Source organism: Lynx rufus, unplaced genomic scaffold (assembly GCF_022079265.1).
Source record: "Lynx rufus isolate CCGP_SWC_20201006 ecotype Redwood Valley unplaced genomic scaffold, mLynRuf1.p SCAF_12, whole genome shotgun sequence".
Taxonomy (NCBI): Eukaryota; Metazoa; Chordata; class Mammalia; order Carnivora; family Felidae; genus Lynx; species Lynx rufus.
Window position 1 is genome coordinate 61100241 of NW_025814826.1, and position 24908 is coordinate 61125148.

Here is a 24908-nt window from a genome sequence, read left to right on the forward strand (position 1 = left end):
GTCTTTCATTCACTCTCTTGGATTTTCCAAAAACAGAATCCTGTCATCTTCAGATACAGGTAACTTGATTTCTTCTCTTCCAATTCTTAATGTCACCATTTACTTTGTCTTGCCCAACACACTGGCTGATGCATCCCAACTGACGTTAAAGACTTGGTGACCTAAGTCCCAGAGCTTCTGGGACATCCTTGTCTTCTTCCTGATTCAACCAAGAAACCCTCCAGTGTTTCCTCACCAAGTAAGAAGACACCGGCTTTGGGACTGAGATGCATGTATAGACTGTTTTTGTCTTAAGGATGTACCCATCCAATTGTACTTTATTGACTATTTTTCATCAGCAGAGGCTTGATTTCGTCAAGTGCCTTTTCTGAATATGTGAAGATAATCATTTCATTTTTCTCCCTAGTTTTATTTTATGATGGATTATATTAAAAGATTCCCTCCTATCGAACTATCATTCCCTTGCATTCTGGAATGTTTCACACTTTGTCATGACGTATGATTTTTTTTTCAAAGCCCTTACTCTTAACCCCTGGATACTCTGATGGTCCTCCAGAAAGTCCTTTGATAAGTGGTTCTCATGTGGGGGTGACTTTGACTTCCGGGGACATTGACAATGTCCATGACGTTTTTGGTTGTCAAAACGGGGGATGACACTGATATCTGGTGTGTGGAGGTCCATGATGCCACCAAACATCCCGACATGCACAGAACAGTCTCTATATACAAATGATGATACTGTGGAAGATCATAATGTCAGCAGTGCTGAGATCAGGAAACCCCGCCTTAGGGAGAGACTGCAATAAGTCCGTGGTCGTGACACTTGGCACTTGAAAAGAGAGCTACTGGCTTTGAGAACACAGATGTGTTTCCAGCCAGTGACTGGTTCTAACACCGAGGGTAAAACAAAGATGGCGGGAGGGAGCACAGGCCTTTAGGAACAGGACAGTAGGGCCTAGATTCAGAAGATAGAGACCTTCCTGGTTCTCCTGGTGAGGACTCACAACATACTCCTTGCCTTGCGCTTTTTCAGATGCAATAATTGAAACTCTGGATTGGTGAGTCACAGAAGTGAAAGTGCCAATGACACCAACACAGACATTCACAAAATGGTCTAAACTCAACTCCGGGTACGAATTTACATGCACAGCCCAGGTCTCACCCCTCAGGCAGGAGACGGGATTTGAAAAGACTTCCTAGCTTCCCGACCAGAAAACCCCATCCTCTGAGAAGGACCCACGCCTGCTCCATCTGTCATGCGCATCTGGAAATGTCAAGATCAATACCGTACTTTAAAAAGTTACCTCCCACTTGGGATCTCCTTCGTTTTCCACCAACTTCAGGCCATGCTTGTTCTTCAAGTGTCTGTTGAACTCCCACTTGGTGCCATACACAAAGCTGCACACAGGGCACTTCAAACCACCTGAAGGCACAGAGGAAAAAGGAGCGTTTGCAGCACATAAAAGGGCCCCAGTGCACCTCCCTCCCGTCCCTCAACTCCAGGGAACACACTGTTTGTCTCCAGTACTTACATCCAGTCCCAGCTCCCCTCCGTACTAGAACAGAACAGCGACAGCACAGATGTTTTTCAGGGCAGACATTTCTAAAGCTTAATGTACTTCTTTTCATTTTCCAACGAGCATTTGCAGAAAGTCTAATATATACGTCATATTTTCGGTGCCGGAGTAACAGAATTCCTGGGGCCAAGTGAGTAGGTGGCCTCAACCATTCTTTCATTTTTGTTTTCATTTGAAAATAACAAGTAAGTTAGAAAACAAAAAGAACTGAAGGACAAGGCTGCTTTCCTCAACCGCCTGTGTCCCAAAACATGAACCAAGAGCCAGGCTCCTTCACACCAAAAGCTGAGCCATTTGTATAAATCCCCATTTGGATTTCCCAGTAAAGACCAAGTAAAACGCCGCTATAAAATCTTACACGTGTCGTGGGAAGCGTGGATGCTTTAAGAGCATGTACAGCTCTAGGTAAAAAGACAAACAACAGAAAAAACCCTCAGAGTGACACAAAAGACTACCTTTCTAAAATTCTATCAAGAGCAGCAACTAAATTAGTGACTGGACAAAAAAATCACTTTTCACAGGCTGTGAATTCAGAAGCAAACTCCAGGGGCGCCTGGGTGGTTCAGTCACATAAGCGTCCGACTTCGGCTCAGCTCATGATCACACAGTTCGTGAGTCTAAGCCCCGCGTCGGGCTCTGCGCTGACAGCTCGGAGCCCGGAGCTGGCTTCAGATTCCGTGTCTCCCTCTCTCTCTGCCCTTCCCCTGCTCATGCTCTGTCTCTCCGTCTCTCCCCAAAATAAACATTTTTTTAAAGTTTTAAAAAAAAGAAAAAAGAAGCAAACTCTAGCCTCAGGAACTCTAGCCTCAGAGGGAGTTGTCCTGGCACCAGGTCTCCAAATCCACACAAACGATCAGCAGGATTAGCAGGCCAGAGTCAGGCTACCCACTGGTACCATCAGGCCAGCACCCCAAGCCAAGCCGGGGTGGCGTCGTGGGCACAGCTGGTCTTCCTGCAGCCACCGTCGGTCTAGTCTCCACCCCGCACACAGAACGGGCTTTTGAATTTTTTTAAGGTTTATTTATTTTTGAGAGAGAGAAAGTGAGAGAGCGCGGGGGAGGGGCAGAGAGAGAGGGAGACAGAGAATCCCAAGCAGGCCCTGTGCTGACAGCAGAGAGCCTGATGTGGGGCTCGAACCCACAAACCGTGAGATCATGACCTGAGCCGAAGCTGGGACACTTAACTGACTGAGCCATCCAGGCGCCCACAGAATGGGCTTTTATTTTTTTTTATTTTTTTTTTTAATGTTTATTTATTTTTGAGACAGAGAGAGACAGAGCATGAACGGGGGAGGGTCTGAGAGAGGGAGACACAGAATCTGAAACAGATTCCAGGCTCTCAGCTGTCAGTGCAGAGCCCGACGCAGGGCTTGAACTCACGGACCGCAAGATCATGACCTGAGCCGAAGTCAGCTGCTTAACCAACTGAGCCACCCAGGCGCCCCCAGAATGGGCTTTTAAAAATAAACTAAATCACATCCCTCATAGGTATAGAACCTTCCATCAGACCCAGAATAAAATCCCAGCTCCAAGAGGTAGCCTGCACGACTTTACTGTCACCACTCTGTGATCTTATTCCTGCCTTCTCTTTGGCCTTGTCTCCTCCCCACCCTTCCCACAATCTCTCCTTTCTCTGTCTCTGGCATTGACCAAGCTCATTCCCTTCTTGGCAAACCTGGTTTCATGGGGTCTACAGCCAGTCCTTCTGCTGCCTCTGTCCCTGTCTCCATCAGACTTGCTGTGCTCTCCTGCACCTGCCCAGGGTCTGAGATTTATTTCTTGCTCACTGGGGTACTGAGGAGGGAGAAGAGGAATTCTGTACTGATGACGAGGCTGTCTTGACAAATTGCATAATAACAGGCAAATCTCATGAAGACGCGGAATGTAATTTAAGCATCTCCCAGATGCAAGTATGATGTGCTTGATTTTCGGAATCAATTCCATGTCAGTGGAATCTGACAGTGTACTCTTCTGTAACTGGGACTTCCTGTATACAACCTGAGGTGGTGCGTGATTCCCCACACAGTCATGAGCAGAAAAGGAAGCCAACCCAGATGGCCAACAGCCCGTCCCCTCGCGCCTTCAACTCACTGCTTTACAGCCTCGCCACGCTGGGAGGGCGCAGGAGAGCACAGCAGGCCCAACAGAGACAGGACAGAATCAGCAGAAAGACTGGCAACACCAAATTATAAACTTCCAGAACATTCTACAGAGGAGGCAGCTCAAACAGGGGCTTATATTTTCCAAAACTTACATGTTGTGCACTCTTTTTTTAGGCCAAACGAAATGGGCTTATTCTTTCCTACCTAGCTGATAATTAACTTAGATTTTAACTTCCTTTGTTATCACTTATTAATCATCTAAAATGATGTATTTTCCTACGATCACCTTTTTTAAAGCTCTCCAAGATGTGAGAACCTCTGCCTTTTTTCAGTTGGTTCAAGTGAGATAGGTCCTCCTACAGAGACTTAGCAAGAGGCAGCAAACAAAAGCGACCTAAATGGAATTAAAGACTCCTTCCGGGGTGCTCTTAAATGGAAACTAATTTAAGGAGAAAAAACATCCTTATATTATGTTTAAATTAAAATTAATATGCTAATGCCCCACATTAATTAAAACCTCAACCTTTGCCACATTGCCCTTAATTAAAGAACAATACATTGGAAGCATGTGACCCAGACTAAATGCAGAATGCGACCACTTAATTGGCATCAAAGCCGAGAGAAATTAATTTCCAGTTCGATTCATTGCGTTCTTAGGCAATGCACAATAAAGGTCATGGGAGATGTGACGAATTTACTTGTGGCCCTGGTATATAAAATGCACACCATAAGAACAGCCAACCCCAAAATTGCAGTTTCCTCAGAAGGCGTGATGAACCAGGCAAGAGCACAGGACGTCAGGAACAATTTTAAAAATCGATCATGGCACCTTTGCTCTTTTTGGAATGCAACGTATTCTGGAAGAGTCTTAGGCATTAAAATATCTGCGCTTTGTGGTGGGTGACCTTACTGAAAATTCAATTTCATCTCCAATAACATTACTCCCAGGGTGGTGCGGAACGTGAGGCTGGGCAGTCAGGTACCTGGAGCTGGCACTGACATGACCCAGGAGCCACTTCCTGAAACTCCTGGGCCTTTGTTTTCTCTAAGATGAAATGCTAAAGCTCGTAACTTTAACAAAGGCACTCCAGTAGACAGAATAATGGACGCCCAGAGATATTCACATCCTGGAGGGAAGGGGATCCTTGTGCACTACTGGTGGGAATGTAAACTCCGCCACGTTGGAAAGCAGTATGGAGGTTCCTCAAAAAGTTAAAAATACGACCACCCTATGATACAGCCATCCCGCTGCTGGGTTTGTATGGAAAGGTAATGAAAACAGAGTATCAAAGCAGCATCTGCAATCTCATGTTCACTGCAGCATTATTTACAATAGCCAAGATATGACCACAACCTGTGCCTGTCAATAGACACGTGGGTAAAGAAGATGTAGTGTATACACACACACACACACACACACACACACACAGGAATATTAGTAAGCCATGAGAAGGAAGGAAACCCTGCCAGTTTTGACAACATGGATGGACCCTGAGGGCATGACGCTAAGTGAAATGAGTCAGACAGAGAAAGATAAATACTGTATAATTTCACTTATAGGGGGAATCAAAAACAAAAACCAAAAAAGTCAGACTCATAGAAACACACTAGAAAAGTGGTTGCCGGGAGCAGGGGCCCACGGGAGACAGGGAGAGGCTGGTAAGAGAGTGCGCACTGGCAGTTATAAGATGATTAAGGTCTGAGGGTCGGATGTGAAATGCGGTAACCACAGCTGATAGCTGAAGTTTGCTAAGAGAGTAGAACTTACACATTCTCAACAAGAGCCAAAGGATTAGTGTGTGAGGTGATGAATGTGTCAGCCGACTGGATGGTGAGAATCCTAAATATCTTACAGCTTTGTGAACGATACCTCAGTAAAGCTGGAAAAAAAAAAAAAAAGCAGTGGGGACCTGTTTGTAAACTGGATTAGGCTCTAGGGGCACTGTGAGCCCACACTAAACAGGTGGGGGTCCTGGCCCCCAGGAGCTGATGGTCTGGAATGGAATGTGCCCGGATACACAACAAAGACAGGTGTGTGAGGTTTTCATTACAATGAAAAATAAATAAACACAGAGAAAGAAAAAAGAAAGGTTCACATCCTGATCCCTGCAACATGGGAGGGTCACCTCGTGTGGCAAGAAGGGACTTTGAGGTCGTGATTCATCAAGGCTCCTGAGACAGGGAGATTAGCATGGATTATTCAGGCGGGACTAATGTAATCACAAGGGTCCTCCTGTAGAAGAGGCACAAGAGAGGTCACAGAGAAGCCTCTACTGTCACTGGCGGCCGTGATAGTGGAAGAAGGAAGGGGCTGAGGCAAGGAATGTGAGCCGCCTCTAGAAGCTGGAACAGGCAAGAGAACAGGCTCTCCACTGGAGACTCCAGAAGGAATACACATGTGTTAGCAAACTCGACCTGAGCCTGTGACACCTGTCTTGGACTTCTAACCTTCAGAACCTTAAGATAATCAATCTGTGTTGCTTTAACCCACCAGCAAGTTTGTGGCCATTTGTCACAGCTGCGGTAAGAAACCGATACAAACAGCTAGACAGTAACTGTGACAAATGAGCTTAATTATCAAAGGAAACTGGATACAGAGCAATGTGATGATACAATATTAGGAAGCAAAATGTGGACCCGGACTTTGTTAAAATCCCCACTTCTTGCTGTCTCTTAATCCAGTGCCTGTCCTGAGACCCGGCAGAGCCCTAGCCCAGAACGAGGAAACGCGCCCAGGACAGCAGTCTAGTGGAAATCCTATGCAAGCATGACGTGGAGGCCCCTGGTCACACAGCATGCTGTCAGAACACTACCTGGATCTCTCTCAAACCCCAGATCATCAGATCAGCAGCTAGATCAGCAACTAGACCTGGAGACAAAAAAACTCAGAAAGAGTAAACGGCAGCCTGTGTGTGCGAGACCCTCTGACACAGGATCATGTGACCACTATGGAATGCGAGCCAATCACTGTCCCAGAACAGGACCATATGCTTCCTCCTCCTCTTCCTCCTTAACAAGTGCAAATGTGAGACAAGCTTCAGGGGGGACCAGCTGGGCCCTCGCCCACTTTGTGGCCTGGCCTGACCACTCTCCCACCCGTGTTTCCTCTCTTGAAAACAGGAATGACGATGCCGACCTCACAGGACCTCTGAGAGAGAAAGGAACGCAGAGCAATAACACGGTGCGATGACATCACATCACTGGAAGCACCTGCCAGTCAGGTATGGAATCCGGGCCCTAATAAAAACAATTTTAAAATTAAAATGTCTCCAAATCAAATCAATGACTTTTGTGTAACCTGGTAGTTTCTGGATTTTCTTCTATGCTATTTGCCCTGGATTTGGTGTGAAAAGCCAAGGTATGGATATCTATCCAAGGTGCATATGCACATAGTTTTACACTCTTCCATTAGGGTAGTTCAAAATCACGCCAAGATTTTAGCAGATGCCGCAAACGCAGCCTTCTCCTCGAGCCCTGCTCTTCCTGCTGCCCCTCATCCCAATCGCCACCCCAGCCTCAATGACCCTCGAACAGTGGGGCCACGGGGAGAAGGGTCAGCACCACAGAGAAGCAGCGAATTCTCCTCCTGTGAGCAGCGTGGGTAACTGTTGGAAGGAACACACATTCTGTTACAGCCAGAACACAGGGCCTTGGAGGAGCTTCCCAGCCTTCGTCCGCAACCCAGGCCACAACACGATAAAGGCCACCACATCCCAGGGTCCAGCACAATGTCGGGCACACTAGGAGCACAAAAGACACATGGTGACCAAGGAACGTGGGAATAAACACAATAGTCAATCTGAACCATTTATCAAGCACTACGTGTCAGGCACCTCCTGGGACCTTAGAGAGTAGGATCCAATCTCTGCAACTCCTGTTGAGCAGTATCAGCACCTCGTCTTCGAAGACACGTAACACGACGTTCAGAGAAGTTAAGCGAGTCGTCCCAGCGCCACAGCGATCGGCCACACTGGCTCCGGGGCCCGGACTCCCATGCCTGTGCTCACGCCAATAACCTGGAGTGACCTGCGGGGCCGCTCTGAGGTCACTGGGAAGGAAGTAAGCAGCCTGCCAGTCCCACCTGTGTCCTGCGGTGAGCTCAGGACGGAGCTAACGGCCTGTGAAGCGAAGCCAGCCCCCAGCCCGAGACCTAGGGAAGCGGCCCCTGAGCTACTAACTCAGGCAGATTCCGAGAGGAAACAGGGCCGGGCCCGCTGCAGCCACATGACGTGAAAATGTGTGTTTGTGTGGGAAAATGCCTCACGTCCATATTAACGAACAAGCGACGGGCTAAGAAAATTAGCAAGAGATTGTCCAATCTGCCTTCGAAGTATCAGAAGGACACCAAATATAAGCAGGGAGTAGTAACACATCGATACGGCCTTCCGGGCAAGTCTCATTACCGAAACGCACCAGAGTTCTCAGGGGACTGTGGGTCCCAAAGGGGTGCCATCGTCACCCCTGTGCCCTGGGGACCAGTGGCGGGCGGGAGCCAGTTGCCACCAGCTCGCAAGCCGCTGTGCACATCTCCGTCCAGTTCAGTGACATCACACTGATAGCTTAAAATTGGCCACAGCACAACCATTTCCACTACAGAAGCTGGCGAACGCTGTAAACCGGCTTCCCTTCTCCCTGCCCCTGAGACAGCCCATTCATTGGTAAACATTTACGGAACACGACGGGTGGACGCCCGAGCAGCCGCCACTCCAGAGGCCTTCAGGAGCCCACTGAAAATCACCCCGACTCCACAGAGACCACCGGGGAACCTTCCCCCAGAAACTGGCAAGGAACAGAAATATCTGACCTGGAAACATCTCTGCCTTTTAGGCCTTCCTCCCTACCTCCTGCACAGTGCCACATGTGGACATCCTTCCCAAATCCCTGAGCATCGTGGGTAAGAGAACCTTTGCCCACAGCTGATGGCTTTGCCTGTGTCACAGCGTGGCACTGCTTACGCTGGGCTGATGGACAAGGAGTCCCTTCCCCTGTGGGGAAGCCGTAACACCACTCTGAGAAGGGTACATTTTGTTCACAGCTTGCTGTCACGTTACTCTAACACATATTTCTCTATACCAAAACAAGAAGTTAGTAAGTCCCATGAAGATATTTTTTGATGAGGGACTAGAAGAGAAAAACAAAACCAAGTGTGGGGGTGGGGAGAGGTTGGGGAGAATTCTGCGAAATTAATCAAAAGAAGATGAAAATTTCCAGTGGTACCCAAGCACCCAGCGTTCCGAACACAGCAACTGTGTGCATCCCATGTTGTCCCTCCGTTTTCCTGCCTGCTCTCAGACAGAGGAACAGTGGGAGCATCGTGCTCTTAAAGATCCTAACCTGTATCCATACTCAACCAGCGATCTCATTTCAGAGACTATTCTCCCGCCAAAATACAATGGTGTAATGTCTCTTATGAGCCAAGAGAGGCATCTAGTTGTTTCCTTCCTCAGCTTGTCCCTTGAAGGGGGCACTGGAAATATGTGTGTGTGTGTGTACACATGTACGTGTGTGTATATATATATATGTATATATATATATATATACATATATACACACATACGTACACACATACACATATATACATATATGTATACGCATGTATTATGTATATATGAAGACACCAAAAATGCCCCTGCGAAGATAAAAATTAAAACCCGGCAGACCCTGTCAGGGAATGCCAATGGATGACAGAGCGTCTTAGAAAGGTAACTGAAAACGTAGGGCAGGAAACAGTTCGGCACCGGCACATTCTCCGCAAGGCGATGATGAAAGTTTGGAAGCAGAGAGCAGTGATAGTGTCATCAATCAGAGCCCCACGCCTGTCCCAACAGCCGCAGTAAAGGTCTATTTCCTGCCAATCCAACCCAACTGCGCGAAGGATAATAAAAGGAATGTCTAGCCTGCTTCTGAAGCAATCTGCTGTGACTCTAAGGCAATCGGTTCTCTCCTCTGTGATTCCTGGACCGGGGCAGGAGGGGCGGGGTGGGGGGCGGGGGGCATCAAAAATGATGCAATGGCTCTAGAGCTCTAGAGGGCGTAGATGTTTTCAGGAAAAAGGAAACAAGTACGAAAATGTATTGCGTGCCACTCAGGTGCTTGCTCAGGTAACCCCATCCGCCACGAGGAGAGAAGCTCCATTCTCAGGCGAAGGGCCTGAGCTGGAGAGGCTGGTTAACGTGCCCTGATGGCACCACTCAAGGAGCAGAGCACAGACTCGAGCCAGGGCCCCTGCACCCCCCACGGCACCATCCCGGTCTTCAGCTCTACGAAACGATCATTAAAACACGAGGCACACACTCCCCGTTACCCCTGATGGATGGCTCTAAAATTATCCTGAGTTTTTATGCCGTTATCTACCTCCATACATCAGCCCTGTCACTGAAAGTGCTGAAGGATTCGGTCAATTCATTTGTTTTATATGAAGATTCATTCAAGGCAATCCCAGCGAGCGGGGACTTCGCGCCGCACCGGAAACCTCAGAGCGCCCGCACCTGCAGCCGGGAGCGCCAGCCCGCATCTCTGTTCACTGGGGGCAGGTTTCTAAAACGGTCTCTGGCTTCAAAGAGTCACAGGACTCAGGAAGTAGTAAAAACTGATGGACTGTGTGCGGCAATCATTTTTTTAGTTGAATTACTGAGGCACGGATATAAATACGGCAGCACTTCTCTGTATGGCAACAGCTCATGAGCTCAACCTTCTCAAGTGGGAATATGCGATCATTTACTGAAAAAAGCAGAAAAAAAAAAAAAAAAACCTCTCAGGCTTTTCAAGAATATGAGAGGTTTGCATCCATTCTGTTCAGTTTAAATGCTCTAAATGGTTTATCCTTTTCAGGATGAATAAGCAACCTGAGCACTCAATAAATATTTCTGGATAATCTAAAGAAGCTCACCTACAAATATGCTTGCCACGGCATGATTCATAATTGCCACAAAAGAGGAATCTGGAAACCCTACCATGTCCAACAGGAGCAGGGCGAAACAAAATGGGCCACCTGCTGCTGGACCACAAACAGCCCTTGGAAGTTATACTGAGGGAGACAACAGAATGTGCACGTGAGCAGGAACTTTCATGCAGGAGGAAGGTACATGGACCAAGAACACAAGGCAGCCAGCGCCGGCAAGTGAACGCTGTGGGGAGGGTGGTAAATTAGGATTCCTCATCCTGGATTTCCACGGAGGCAGCAAGTAATGCCGAGACATACCAACGGGGAGCGTGGAGCACAGTCATGACGACGGGGAACTAACAAAATGCTCAGGGGCCGGGGCTGAGCTGCAAGACGTCCCAGCTCCTCTCAAGGGGCACACTGCCTACCTTGCTGGACGAGTGCGTCGGCCGCCAGCTCCCCGGTGCCCACGTTGGCGTATTCCTCGTTGGGGTGCTTCCTGTTGTAGTGCCGTTTCAGGGAGCCGGATATGTTACAGGAGTAATGGCAATGGGCACAGCGGAAGGGCTGTAGGGACAAGGACTGAAGGTGAGCCCCAGGGGAGGTCGAGCCCCAAGCGGAAGGGGCGCAACTTGCCCCAACGTCCTCCTCCACCGACCCCCCACCCTGGGGTGTCTGACACCCCCAAAGCCTGATGAGCAGGCTGCCCCCTAGGATGCGCTCCAGGGAAAAACGCAACGTCGGGATGCTGAGTCCTGCCTCGGCGGGGACCAAGCAAGTCATTGCACAAGGTGTCCCCTGAGTAGGAAGGGTCTGTGCTCAATGTGGTCGCTTTCGTTTCTCATTTTGTCCACTTCTTGTCCAAGAAGAAAATAACATAAGAGGAACACAGCAATCTATCATTTTCCTTTTTTTTTTTTTTTTTAAAGTGAATGTCTTCCGGGGCACCTGGGTGGCTCATTTGGTTGAGCATCTGATTCTTGATTTTGGTTCAGGTCATGATCTCACGGTTGTAAGATCGAGGCTTGTGTCGGGCTCTGTGTGCAGAGCCTGAAGTCTGCCTGTGATTCTCTTTCTCCCTCTCTGCCCCTCCCCTGTCTGTGCTTTCTCTCTCTCTCTCATGAATAAACATTTGTTTTTTTTAATTTTTTTAAATGTTTGTTTATTTTTGAGAGAGAGAAACAGAATACAAGGATGGGAGGGGCCGAGAGACAGAGACACAGAATCCGAAGCAGGCTCCAGGCTCCGAGCTGTCAGCACAGAGCCTGACACGGGGCTCAAACTCATGAGCCGTGAGATCATGACCTGAGCTGAGGTCGGACGCTTAACCGACTGAGCCACCCAGGTGCCCCAAAATAAACATTTAAAAAATAAAATAAAATTAAATTAAATTAAAAATAAAATAATAAAATAAAATAAAATAAAATAAAATAAAATAAAATAAAATAAAATAAAATAAAATAAAATAAAATAAAATAAAATAAAATAAAATAAAATAAAATGTCTTTCAAAGTAGCTCCCCTCACAATTAATTCCCTGATGTACCTGCTTCTCCAAGTCACTTTCTCCACAGGACTCACCTGCAAGCATGTGCACAGACACAGGCATCACCCACAGCTGTCCCCCATCAGGGAAATCCACCTGGTAAATGTATTTCCAGCCCCCACCTGGGCAGGATGAGGCACTTTCAAGATAAGGACGCAAGGGGTCATGCGGCCTGGCTCCCACCTTGCATACTGCTTTGAGGGGTCCAGAATGAGTGGTGAGGAGGAAAGGGGTGCCTGCTCAAGCCCCTTAGGGAACCCAGTGAGGCCATGCCATCGGCAGAGTGAAGGATGGACGTCTGGATCACTGTTCCATCCCCCCCCACTGACGCACAGGCAAGACAGTATCAGTATCCCTCTGAACCGTGAGCCCTACAACTGTCCAGCAGAATGCCACGTGAATCCCCAATGTGCATTCAGGGCCCATCTGGGAACACAAGCAGCTCGCTGGCCCGGCAGAAACAGGAGAGAGGGAGCAGCCCATGGTGGTAGGAGCTCTGGGAACAGTCCGGGCGATCCGGATGGGACAACGGGAAATGCCGGCTTTCTCTGAGCTCTGTCCAGGGCCTGTCTGCTCTCCTGCGGCGGACCCAGTGATCAATCTGACAGCGTGATATACATCCCGTTGCGATCGCGCCCAAACCACAAACAGGGATGTCCAACTGTCTTCCCGGTTATCTCTACGGGGATGCTCTGCAGGCACCTCAGAATAAACGCACACCATGTCAGACTCTTCTTTCTGCAAAATCAGCTCATCACCCAAAGGCAAACCCCTGAGCGTCACCCTAGACTTTTTCTTTTCTCTTACTATTCGCCTAATTACTGAGTCTTGTCCAGGCTTCCTCGGAAACCTCTCCAGAATTCGCTCCTGCTCCTTTCTGTCCCAGCAGCACGTAGGAAGGGGCCATCCCGGCCTATAAAGCAAACGCTGTTACCCCCAGGAGGGCCATTCTTGGAGAGAAAGACCCACGGAAGTCAATCCAGTGAGAAAACCTGAAACGTTCCCTCCACCCTACGCAAGGCCACTCTGTGGTCATAGGATGCTCTGGGCCACACTGCATGTGCTACATTCAGTCCCTTGTGCAAGAAAACCCCGTGGCTTGGCCCACAAGGATTTATTAAACAAAAGGACCCGGAACAAAGGCAAAAATTAGCCAGGCTCTCTCATCCGTCTACTGAGCAGAGAACAAGCAATCTAAAATGCCACTGTGTCATTATTTGCAGAGTTAAAATAGAAGCTAAAACATTTTCAAATGCTTTCATCTCCTAAATATGCAAACGTTATAAAATTACTTTTGGAACACTAGCACTTACATAGAAATCAGAAAGAACAATCGAAAAACACTCTATTACCAGGGCTGAATGGTCAGTGGGCATAAGAGGCAGGAAGGGGCAACTACAGAAATGGTCCTGTGGACCTAACTCCATGCCCCAGAGCCAATTTCGCCCTTCGTGGGGCCAAGCGGGTTAATTTCCCCGTGAGAGTTTCAACTTGTATTCCCATGCCCACTCCTCGACAGGACTGCGAATGAGGAGAAAAACTGCCAAGACGTGAGCAGACAGGCCAAAAAAATGTACAGGTAGGCCCACCTGTGACCGACTGACCACCAATTTCACCCAAAATCTTCAATTCTTAAAGCTGAAAGAGACGCTTTCAGAGGCTAACCAACCTTCACTCCACGAGGGCACGTCCTCCTGTGGCCTCTGGCAGGCCGTGATCGTAGCCGCTGGAAGATGCGGGGAGGTGACAAGCCGCTCAGCTGCTCGACGGCACCAGGGTTTAGAAAGACCTGTCCCCCTGCGGCCTCTTACCCTCAGTGCCCTTCCACTGTGTCAGGCCCCCTGCAACCTCTCGGTGACATCAATCACCAGTGAACCTCCGTTCGGCATCCTCTCCCTACAACTGCGGTCACTGGGCCGCATCTGGGCCCTTCCAACAAAGCAAGTTCAGACCTATGAGGAGGTGCTGCCGCTTGTCAGCAGGGCGTTCTGCTGGGGCTGTCGCAGGGCTGGGGACAAAGGCGGAGGAGAGGGCACGTGGCATCTCTACGTCCACGGCCAGACACCAAGTCTGACTGCATTACTAATATTCCAAGTCTTGAGGTTTCAGTGGTGAAGCATGTACTCACTGACCGCCTTCGGGGAGCAGGTGGAACTGTGCTCCACCCTGGACAGAGAGCGACGGACAGAGAGAGCTGTGATCCTCTGAATCCACATGAGTTCGGAGACATAGATGCTATCTGGGCAAGAAAATCAGAAAACTCGGGGTCTAAGTCAGACGTTGGTAGTTGGCAAGGGACAGCAGATCTTCAAAGGGAAGTTCTTTATCGAGAGCTTTCGGGCCCAAAGACGCCCCAAAGTCAGGAGGAACATAGAAGCAGCTACAGCAGCGGAGTTCGTGTAAAACAAAACATCCACGTTCTTACTGTGGCCAAAAACTAAACTGAATCACCAGCGAGGCATTCCTGCTATTCAGGGTTACACTGGAGTTATTAAGAAACGCAATCAAGCATAATAATTATTACAGTTTTACCTGCCACAGGCCAGGTAGTTCTCAGTGTTTTGCAGGGATTAATTCCTAGAAGTCTCAGAACCACCTAATATGCTAGGTACAATTATTATCCCCATCTTACAGATAAGGAAACTGCAGTCCAGAACAGTTACGGAATCCACCAAAAGTGTCACACGTTCCCAGCCTGACCAGTTGGTCTGCACTGGATTTGGGGATCCAGGCCCCGCCAGCAACAAAGAGATGACTTGACTTCCCATTTGCCATTATTTCCTGAAGAACCAGGTCCCCTGGGAGCTCCATCAGGGAAGGCATGGATCTCCCAGACATAAAAAAGCCCAGAGCTAACCAACAACTCCTAAAAACGAGGAGCACCCAGTAGGCTGGGAGAACTGTAGGCAGTTCTTGGAGCACCATAATGGGGGAGGGACTGCTGGGGGTTGAGAAGATGGCAGGAGACAGTCGCCAGATCACAGGGGGACATGCCAGCATCGTGGCTTCAGGAACACATGTCTCCACCAGGTTTCTTCACACCTAGAATTAACCATTCTGGAAACTGATGGAAGGTGGATTTGAAAGGAACAAGACTGGAGGCAGGGAACACGTGTCCAGTTGTGGCTACAGGTGCACACAAGAGACACAGATACATCTATAATACACACATATGGATTATAGATTATGTGTCTTTACACAGGTATGTATGTATATTACAGATACATGATACAGATATTTGTATAAGCCCTAAAATGAGAGCATGGCACAAGGAAGTGGAAAGTGAAGAGAGGCTTTAAGAGAGATGGGGGAGGTAAAACCAGCCGGACCCAGTGACTCAGAAGCAGTGTGAAAAAATGAAGGTGGGCCCCCAGGATGACCCCAAGTCTCCAGCAAGGAAGACACAAGAGGAAGGCATTGCGCCAGCTGTGGAGGGAGTTCTACGGATGAGGAGAAAGAGGGGTGTGAGTACAGAACTCTGGATACCCAAGAGGGCATTTCCAGAAAGAGGTTGGAGAATGAGTCCTAACTCAGAGGAGAGTTCTGAGCTGTAGACACAGATCTGAGCACAGGCGAGTAGCAGAGGCCCACAGATGGAATTCACCCATCATGAGAGGGTGTGTGAGGTGAAGAGGGCAGCAGCACGAGGGCGGCATCTGGAACAGGAGAGACAGACCAGAGGATGAGCTCATGAAGAAGGATGAGAAAGAGTGACAGCAGAGGAACCAGGCGTGGGTGGAGTCACGGGATCTATGGAACAATGCCCTTCACGGAGGCAGGGATGGCAGGGACAACACACTAAGAAACCCGGTAAGGCAAGGCCTAACGGGTGTCCACGGGACCGGGCCGTGGCCCCGGTGGCTGTACTAAGAAGAATTCCAGTAACATGGCCAGTCAAGGAGAGAAGGCGAGGGGCAGAAGCTGGGTTTGGGGTCATGTTTCAATGATGTTTTAAAAGTCTTTCTCAAAGGGTGCACCAAAGATCAGCTATCTGAGTTGAAAGACAAAGGGCGGTTGACTTGGTGGAGGCTGAAATCGATGTTCTCAGACTTACATCAGGGAAGTAGGTAAAAGACACTTTTTCACAACTGGAGGATTTATGGTTCTGGTTCCTCAAACAGACAGGGACAGGAAGTCCCATCTCACTTGTGAAATTGGGCTCGGAGAAACCGATTAGAAGGCATCTAACTGCATGCAAGCGAGGCCAATCCAACTTCCCGTCAGCACCAACAGGAATGTTTTAAAACAGATGAGAAGCTGGCGATGAGGCGATGTCCCAGGTGGTAACACTGGTAACCAGCTGCAAAGCCCAGGACAGCTTTCGGGTGGAGTAGAGGGTGCCCTGCTGGCCCGGCAGGCAGGAAGGCCCTCGCCACGCAAGCTCCCGCTGTGGTCTGGGTAACCAAGGACGGCAGATGGCCGTGCAGCTATGTCAAAAGGCTCAGGGATGGAGATGTGAGCCTGGCCCTTGAGTTGCGCCCACCCCTCTCTGGAGAGGATGGAAAAAGATAATGACCTGGGAGAAGGTTCTGGATAACTATTGGGGTGAAACCTACAACCACAAGTGAAGACTTTATAACCTTAATTTAAAAAACCAGCTAAGGTAGAGATAGAGACAAAGACGAGGTAAAGAAGGAGACAAACCACAAGTCTAACTGATACCCAAGTGACTTTGGATTCCAACTGCAGGAAGAGATAGTACGACTGTTACAACCCCTAATATATGGACTGGTTGGTACAAGGCAGTTTCGACAATGCTTGATGGAGACCAGGCTATCTGAACGTGGACACCTTTGTGGCGCAAAGGCCCTCGTAATGACCCAATAGCATTTTACATCAAGCGTAGGTCGAAGCGTGGAGTCAGAAAGCATGAATGAACCAGGAGCTAGGGGATTGAGGTTCAGGTGCTGGGCACACCACTGATCGGCTGGGATACCCCAGCTAAGACATCATCTGTGAAATGGAAAAAAAAAACTTTCCCTATTTACCTGACAGGGTTTAAATGATGTGTCAAGAAAGAGTATGAGTCTGCTTTGAGAAATAAGGCACATCAGGCCTCATGACTGTTACACTTAATTAATTAGTACATTAACATTTGTTACTATCATCCTCTGAAGCACCTCCTGGTGGGAGTCACCCCTCTTTCCCTCCTTCCCTCCTACAGAAGCCTCCTCTTTGGTGCAGCCTGTGACCCTCCCAAGGTGCCTGGTCATAGAGGGGATGCATCCAGGAGAGCCCGGGGCTCGAGGCTGGCCCCCCACCATAAGGGTTTTGTGAATGTTAACTATTATTATCTCTAAGATCATTTTCAGAGTCAAATGTTATAGCGTAAAATAACAGAAATAAATCAGAAAACTGACCATAAAAAATACACACTAGCAACAAGAAAAAACAACCTCCCAGGACTTACAAAGAACAATTAAGTTTTAGTTACACAGGCAAAGAAGAAATGCTGAAGAGAGTTGCATTTCTGTCTTTTGAGGCCAGGTTACGTGGGGCAAGTGCACTACACTCCCATTGCTTCCCTTCTGGGGGACCGCCCAACCAGGGACACCAGGTCGACAGCAGGCCAAGGGAAGCTCCATGAAAGTAGCAGTGGGGCCACAGAATGCAGCCGTGGCCAAACTGCAGAGGGAGGAAGACATGGCTTCAGAAAATGTTCTGAGCACGAGGAGGGTAAGGCGGTAGGAGGCGCTCCTGACGTTGGCCCTCAGCCAAGAGCTAAAACAACCACTGTCTCTAAACGCCAACCAAGGCTGAGCGAGTACCAGTCGCCAACAAAAGCTGTGGCTAGGACAGCCGTGTCCACCTCCTCACTACACAAGGGCCACCATCAACTAGCCATGTGGCCTCAGGCATAGACCTGAACTTCCGGCGTCTCGGTTTACTCCTCAGAAATTGGGACTGGGAAGACACTGACAGCACAGAATTACTGGGTGGGACCAAAGAAGTTATACAGATGAAAGGGTGAGTAAATGTTCAAAATATCTGTTCCATCATCATCATCACCATCATCATCACCATCACCATAAACATCATCATCACCATCACCATCACCATCAACATCATCATCACCATCATCATCACCATCGCCATCACCATAAACATCACCATCGCCATCACCATAAACATCACCATCACCATTGCTATCACCATAAACATCATCGCCATCACCACCGCCACTGCCACCATGCAGAGATGCTATAGTATCAGAGCTCCACTGTGTGGTCTTCTCCCACCCAACATCCTCTCAGAAAAGATCCACAGAAGGGTAGGCTAACCCACCTGCACCCCAGGCTCTCCCAGGTGCGTGCCCCTTTGAAGGTCTATGCAACCTGAGGTCAAAGAGGTCATGGTCAGATGTCACTGTTCCTGTGAGGCCTCCTCTCTCTGTCCCCGGCGCCCCTTACAGCTTTGAGCTGGTTTGCTCTTTATGGCGCTGATTACCTTCTAATAGAAGACAGGATTTACTTATTCTGCTTATTGTCTATTCCCTCCATGAGAATATAAACCCCAGGAGGGCAGAATTCTTTTGTTGCTTTTTGGTCTGTTTTGATCATTGTTACTACAGCACCTAGAACGGTGCCCGCAAGCAGTAAGCTCAGTACTAACTGAATTTAGCTGACCTGGGAACACTCCCTCTAGACCAGCTCTTTATGTTGAAGGCTCCCAAGTCTAGATTCCTGTAGACCCGGGGGAGACAGGAAGGAAATACCGAGGGGCGAGCAGCAGACACTACTAGGCTATGGAGACTTCATAAATTTCGATGTTTTCTAGGATTTCTGGAATAGAATGCATGTTTTAAGTAATTAGAGACACGTAAATGGGAAATTAAATAGATTAAAAAAAAAAAAACAACTGGCCCAGGCCCTGAGCTTGACTTTGGCCCAAGACTCAGTGAGTGTCGATGGCTCAAGGCCTTAGTCTGGGGACCTTGTTTCCTGCCAAATCCCACGAGATGGGAAGTGACAGCTTCTTCCAACTGAGGCCCTACCTGGATTTTACTTCTGGAAAGCAATAATCACGACTGATGCTTCCCCACCATGTGCTTTGGAGAGCTCTGGGGCCCAGGACCTTTCTCACCACCACCTTTGAGTGGCAGGGCTTTCTGGAGCCAGACACACCTGCACTCAGTTGGGGTTCCGCTGCCAAACATTTGGGTACCTTGGGCACGCTTCTTCATTTGCTCGCAAGGAGGAGTGATCACGTGAAAAGAATAGCCTGCGTGGAGACGCTCATCGAATTGTTATCGTCGACTGTTCTGACACAGAAACTCTGGGCACACCGCATCATTCAAAGGAAAGGTAAGAGTGGTGTTCCTTTTTGCACGTGGGATTTTAGAATCTCCACGTTTGCCTTTGGAACAACGGAAGACCGGAGCGAGGAGGCGCACCAGAATGCACTGGCGATGAAGACTGTGACCCCTGGGTCTCTACCATACGCCTCACAACCGCCCTGGGAAGACACGTCGATTCTCTCCTTACAGCTGGGGACTCAAAGGCCTGGGAGGGTAAGCGGTTTGCTCCCCGGCAAAAACCAGGGTGTGAGCTAAGGTCGGTCTGACTCCAAAGCCCAGGTGCCCGCCACTCTCCTCAGCACAGCTGGTGCCCTGCCCACCGCAGGCCTGCAGCAAACAAACACCACTTCTGGGCAGTCTCCCTGCTGATGGACTGGATGGACAGTTTCTGCAACTTTTCCTCTGAGATTTTCAGTTTGGCAAAGGACTTTGGTTCCGCTCACAGGATCAACAAGGTGATGCTGTTTTCAGGGTAGGATTTGCAGCACACGAAGTTCTGGTAGCACAAACCACTCACCTTGTCTTGCCCTGGCCTCCCATCGGTCCTGCCTCAGGGCCCTGGCTCTGCACAGCCTGCCGTGTGGACAGCCCGCGGGACTGCCTGCTAGCAGCTACCTCCAAAACTACAGGGTAGACCCAGTTGAGAGCCACCGTGCCTGTATTTCCACAGATTTCTAAAATGCACACCAGATACCCACACTCCCTCTGAACGGAATCTCCACTGAGAGATTTCTTGAACATAATACAATAATGAAGCAAGGCTTTCTGTGCCCTACATAAGAAAACAATACATTTACAAATATTAAATCTGCTCTTTGCTAAAAGAACAACTCCTAACGGGCTGCGCGGAGCCTCCCCGTCGTACAGGGCCTGACTCACAGCAGCGGGCCTACGGCCTCGGGCGAATGTGAAAAATCCTCTGCCCTTGGGACCATGCTGGACTTCCCCGGGACTGAGCATCTCAGTGCTAAAGCACGTACACGTGTTGTGCCCCTTCTTGGATTCACTGGCCCTCACTACACTGAGAGAAGGAGGGCCCCGTGGGCTGGAGGCCTGGCAGTGAACTCAGGACAGAGTGAAGACCCGAGCTGGGCCGGCCCAGCAACGGAAGAGCCGTTAAACCCCGTGTCTCCGTGGCTACGAGCCTTCAAAGGAGCTCAGAGTTCCGCCTCCACCTTGCTGTCTTCCATGATGCAGCTATTACACCGAAGTTCCATAGCATTTGTTATTTGCTCACTGGTTCGCTCAACAGATATTTGTTAAGGGCTGCCTACGTGCTGAGAACAGAACAAAAACTAAAACACGGGGCCTCCCGGGGCTCGCATTCTAGCATCACAAACAAGTCACACGTGACCGGCCAGATCAAGCTTCACGGAGGGAAGCAAAGCAGGTGAACCCAGCCTGGGAGGAGGTGAGCGAGTTGCACGGCCTTCTGGGAGAAGAGCGGTGGGAAGACAAGGAGCAGGTGTGAAGCCGGGCGAGGCGACGGGGTGCAGGGCAAGGTGTGCAGCAGAGAGAGGTGGGGAGCATGTCGGGGGATGGGGCGGGCAGGGAGGCGCACGGAGCCCTCTGGAAGATCTGAGCTCCACCTCGCAGTGGGCTCAGAAGCCGCAGGAGTGGCAGGGACTGGCCGGGGACATCGTGGCTTTTTTTTTTTTTTTTTACTTCTGGAGTCTCTGATAACCAGTATTTACCAAGTCGTTCCATAAAACCCAAATGCTGGGAGGTACAATGGGGATAGAAAAAAAGAGAAGGTGGTTCTGTGGTCAAATAAGTTTTGTTTTTTAAGTTATTTATTTATTTATTTTGAGAGAGAGCGAGCAAGCGAGTGAGCAGGGGAGGGGTAGGGAGAGAAAGAGAGAGAATTGCAAGCAGGCTCTGCACTGTCAGCACAGAGCTCGATGTGGGGCTCAAACTCATGAACTGTGAGATCATGACCTGAGCCGAAACTATGAGTCAGACATTTAATCGACTGAGCCGCCCAGGTGCCCCGGTCAAATAAGTTTAAGAATCGCTGTATCCTGTCCACACGACACCTACAGGATCCCAAGGAAGGAGTGTCCCAAGGCGCACACTCCGGAAAACCGTGTTTATGCCACCCTCCACCCTCCACTCTCCAATGGTAGCTGGCGTCACCTCCCAGGCTGACCGTGAGCTCCCCAAGTTCAGGTGCCGGGGCGTACATCCTTCCATTTCTGTTGGGTCGCCCACTACAACCAACGAGAGTACCGGGTCCCCCAGACTCGCAAAACAAAGCATGCAAAAGCAGAAGCCTCTGACTGGACGGCTGCCGACTTAAACTCCCTACCCAGTGGTAAATGTGCCTGTGAGAAACTTTCTACTCAGAGAAACTTCATCGCTTGGAATCTATAAACTGCCAAGTCCCATTACCCGCACAGGGTCATCCAGCAAAGCTAGTGGCCCTTCAAGAACCTTCTGGATGATGACACGGGCTGGGAGACTGAAATGTTTCATACGTATGCAAAGATGTGCCCACAGACTGCTCTGGGGGGTCATTCCAGCCGAGCCACATGCAGGCCCCTCTCCCTGCAGCAAGAGAAACACCAGGAGGGACCATCACCGAAGACTGCACCTGCACCTGGGAGTGGGAAGTGAGCCACTCAACAGGAAAGAAAAAGGACCAAGACTGGCCAGTACAAGACACGTGCGATGTTTATAAGGGAAATGCCCAAAGAGCATTTGCCCCCAGACTGACACACACACAAAGAGCCTAACGATGCACGGTCACAGGGGATGCACACAAGGGCGAAAAGAAACACGGAGGCGGAAGTGAAGACACACACACCAGAAAGGAAAAGGCTGCTCCCCAAGGAGCAGGCAGCCTTCCACGGGCTTCTGTCCCTGACGGGCAGCCTCTAAAGAGGTTTGTAGCAGGGATTTCAAAGCGATGCTGTCTGTGCGAATGAGAGTATGGCGCCCTCTCCTCGTCCCGCGGGCGGCACACAATCCCGGCCGACTGGGTACTCCGCCCATGGCCTGCAGTCTGAAGCAGCAGGCAAGGCCGCCCTGCTCCGCCTGTGCAGGAGAGAAGAGTCCTGTGATCTCTGTCTCCGTCCCCATCTCTCCAGGATTTACGGGCCTGAGCACACGAGGTGGGAACTTCATTCCAGGCTCAGCCGTGACAGGGACAAAACCAAGCCTGGGCTTGAGGAGCCGGAGAGAAGACAGCCAGGTCATCACATCCGTTAAGAAGCGTGAAGCCATCTCTGTTATAAAATGAGGCCAGAGATAAATTAAACAATTTAAAAGAATAAATGTTTCTAAACCGTGGGGTACCACAAGTTCAAGAAAGGCTTGCGTTGAGGCAATTACCTCATCACAATAAATAACAGTAAATCAATCCACACTAATTGCTTTTCTTGCCAGAGCTTAGAAGACTCTTCAGCGTTCTTGGATTATTGATTTTTTTGTAATCGCTTGTGCTGTCAAAAATGTAATATTTCCAAAGAATATACCGCTCACTGCTAGACAGACAGAATTTTAATTTAACGTAAGACAATCCAATTTCCATTTTTTCCCCCCGAAGTGCTTAAGAAATCTAAAATACCAGGAAGCTGAAGACAGCATTACAGGTTTTCAGCAGAGACATTTCAGCTCAAACAAGTTAATAAATGGCTGACCGCCCCCCCCTCCTCGTCTTGGACCTTCCTCCTCCTCATACACCTACACACACACACACACACACACACACACACACACGCACGCACACACATACAAAAGTGCTTAAAGAAAAAAAAAAGAGTAATCCCAGATTCTTCACTTTCATGCAAATTAAGAACTAAAAAGCAAAACAAACACCAGAACAGAAACCCCACCCTTCGCTTCGTGCCTTCTTGATCCCACGGGTTTGGCAATTGCCACTGAATGTGGGAAATGTTCCGCCTCCTAAATTTGTACTCGGTCAGCACCTTGCTCAAAGATCTTGCTTAAGTTCTGACAGCTACAACACAGAACTACAGGCTTATATAATCAGAGCAGTGAGGGGAAAAAAGGACAAGGGGGCAAAAATGTCCCTCTGCTTGGGATGACAATGAGAAAGGCGTAGAGTCCCGGACAAGAGCAGCTTTGTCTACAAAGAGGCAGCTTCACTACTTACTACTGCATCACTCTTGAGTGTGTTACTGAGCTGGACTCAGGCTTCAGTGTCCACATCTGTGAAATGGTAATATCATTCCTACAATATAGAAGTTCTGAGGCAAAATAAAGTAACTTTTATGTATAAATTTTATGTCTGTTACATAAAATACTGCTGTAACGCCCAGCACATGACTATCATAAAAGGGACCAGTCCACCTGCCTTCTTTATTCTGCCCCTAGATACTTAACTAAACATGCCAACTTCTGCTGGAAATTTCCACAGAAAGGTGAAACCATCTCCCGGGTAATAGAAGTTATAGTAGAAAGAAAGCCACGAAGCCATAAGCAATGCCAGATGACTCAGCGTTCTGAAGGACACTGAGAATTTCAGACTGAGGACCGATTTGGACTGTGTGTAAACGTGTGGTTCTGAACATTCTGCCTGTTTGAGATCATTTCCGTACTTTTACTCCCTTGCTCACGAAGTTTAGACTGGAATCCGGGAGTAAATTACTTACATAGCCACATCCTGGCTGACCTCATCCAAACACCACTTTTGTTCAAGTTAGCATCTAAGCCCCTTATGGATTCTGTGGGCTCAGCTGCCTGGTGTCCTCTTCTGGCTTCAAGTGGACACACTGTGAACATGTCTGGGACTCATCCCATTATCGGGAATGCAACATGGGATTACACTATCTCCCTCTGACTTGTGGATATCAGGGAACTTTCTGGTTGCTGTAGGTTTTCAAAGCGATAGGTTTTATATAACAGGATGATACTATATTAATGCCATTGAATCACGGCTTCTACAAAATGACAGAATTGGAATAATTAGCTGCTCTTCAGGGCTCTCACGGCACTTAGTACATAACTTTCTCGTAGCGGTTAATACGCTTGCTGCTGCTTTTTATACACATTGGGCTCTCCACAGACTCGTGAGCCTGGCAGACAGAGGCCTGGCTTCATCCTGACATCCCCCGCCCCTGGCATAGTGCCTGGCACAGAGTGGGTACACAGAAAAGGGTGTTAAAGAAATGTCTAAGGGGCGCCTGGGTGGCTCAGTCGGTTGAGCGTCTGACTTCGGCTCAGGTCATCATCAGGTTTGTGAGTTGGAGCCCCTCGTCCGGCTCTGTGCTGACAGCTCGGAGCCTGGAGACTGCTTCGGATTCTGTGTCTCCCCCTCTCTCTGCCCCTGCTCTGCTCACGTCCTGTGTCTCTCTGTCTCTCAATAATAAATAAATGTTAAAAAAAAAACTGTAAAAGAAATGAGTAAACATTTCAGGTTTTGCACCAAAGATTCAGATGAAGTTTAGTACTTTTTGAACTTCCTCTGTCTCTTTAAACTCTGTGTGTTAAATTGTGAGGTGATGTCCTCCTCGAGGAATCCTGAGGGAAAGCTCATCAGTG

The 24908-nt window shown here is 48.9% G+C and overlaps 1 protein-coding gene across 2 annotated transcripts in view; it reads right to left on the bottom strand.

Annotated features, from left to right (window-relative positions):
* Positions 1-24908, bottom strand: part of ZFAT (zinc finger and AT-hook domain containing) — a 191625-nt gene that overhangs the window by 34013 nt on the left and 132704 nt on the right. For both annotated transcript variants that reach the window (XM_047074221.1, XM_047074220.1), the window contains 2 exons: positions 10990-11128; positions 1305-1423 (listed from right to left, as the gene is read on the bottom strand). In XM_047074221.1, the coding sequence (XP_046930177.1) occupies positions 1305-1423; positions 10990-11128 (258 nt within the window). The remainder of the gene's footprint in view (positions 1-1304; positions 1424-10989; positions 11129-24908) is intronic.